The 1,381-nt window shown below is 41.0% G+C and overlaps 1 protein-coding gene across 2 annotated transcripts in view; it reads right to left on the reverse strand.

The window, feature by feature from the left end:
• Positions 1–464: 464 nt before the first annotated feature.
• LOC103608634 (transcription initiation protein SPT3 homolog) overlaps positions 465–1,381 on the reverse strand; it is a 36,242-nt gene continuing 35,325 nt past the window's right edge. Inside the window, exon 5 of one of the 2 annotated variants that reach the window (XM_008593043.1) lies at positions 465–537. In XM_008593043.1, the coding sequence (XP_008591265.1) occupies positions 469–537 (69 nt within the window). In that variant the 3' untranslated portion in view covers positions 465–468. The other variant, XM_008593044.1, reaches the window with a different exon arrangement.

Consider the following 1,381-nt stretch of genomic DNA (forward strand, 5'->3'; position numbering starts at 1 on the left):
AAAATGATGCATCATTCTGTCAGACACTTAAGAATTAGCTCTTTAGAGTCTGTTTTTAAAAATATGAAATCCCGGGCTGGCCTGGTGGCGCACTGGAGAGTGCGCCGCTTGGGAGTGCGGCAGCGCTCCCGCCGAGGGTTCGGATCCCATGTGGAGACCGGTTCCCGCTCACTGGCTGAGTGCGCTGCAGGTGCAACACCGAGGGTTGCGATCCCGTTGCCGGTCCCCAGTACGGGTGCGACACCGAGGGTTGAGATCCCGTTACCGGTCAGTAATAAAGACAAAAAGGAAAAAAAAAATATGAAATCCCTTGACACCACTACCACAAATAGCCAACATTTTAAGTGACTGCCAAGCCACCCTCATTTCTCCAGGAAAAATCATAAAACCCACAAGTTAGTAAATCTATATAAAGCCTACAAAATCTCTATCTTTCTGACAAAGTTTACTTATTTTCTATGAGAGACTTTATTTCCTGTTTTCTGAGAATTGAAAAAAAAGTTCCCACATCAGATTCAGCTGAAGGCATGGACTTACCTGCAAAAAAGGAAGACACATTACAGAAGTCGATGCCAAAGAACACTTCTTTATCACTTTAGTATTGACTTGGCACAGTGTTTCAGATGGTATTTATTCGGAATAAAGAGATCAATGGCATAACTTGTCCAATCCTCCTCTATAAGTGACTTTACTAGAAGCAGGTAAGAGCAAAAAATATACATTCATCTGTCTGTAGGCAACCAAAAATATACCAACTCATCTTGGAGTAATTTAACCAAAAAGATGATTTAGAGGACAGTTCAGGGGCACCACTTCTGGAAGGCAAAATCTTAGCAGAGGGAACATAAATCAAAGGTGACTGGCAGGTAAAGGATATATGCAGCAATCAACCAAACCATGTGCACACTGGCACAAATTCAATAAGATCGTTTATAAAAATTTTAAGGCAGAAGTACACAAAAGGGGGTCTGGTGCTAAATCCACAGATAGCTTACATGCCACTGAAATAAACACTTCCAGATGCGGGTGTACAAAAATCTTTCACAGAAAGAAATGTTTTCTTTCATAAATCTGAAGGAGGGACTCTTAGCAGGGAAGGGCAAAAAGTCTGAAATTGAGACTGAGCTTCTTACAGACGGGAAGTGCTTGTTAAGGTGGAATGATTGTGAAGATAATGATGAACTACATATCAAGTCCCTGTTTAGAAGAATCACTGTTATCAGTAAGACTGGATTTCTGTTAAGCTGGGGAAATAATGCTAACATGTCTTTCCATAAGTCCTATAAAATCTGGTGTTTAAGTCAGTGTTCCTTTCATTACTTTCCTTATAGTTTCCTTTTTTTTTTTTTTTTTTTTGGGGTGGGGGCGGGTTGGGGGGAAA

The sequence above is a fragment of the Galeopterus variegatus genome, unplaced genomic scaffold, assembly GCF_000696425.1.
Source record: "Galeopterus variegatus unplaced genomic scaffold, G_variegatus-3.0.2 Scaffold8653, whole genome shotgun sequence".
Lineage (NCBI taxonomy): Eukaryota > Metazoa > Chordata > Mammalia > Dermoptera > Cynocephalidae > Galeopterus > Galeopterus variegatus.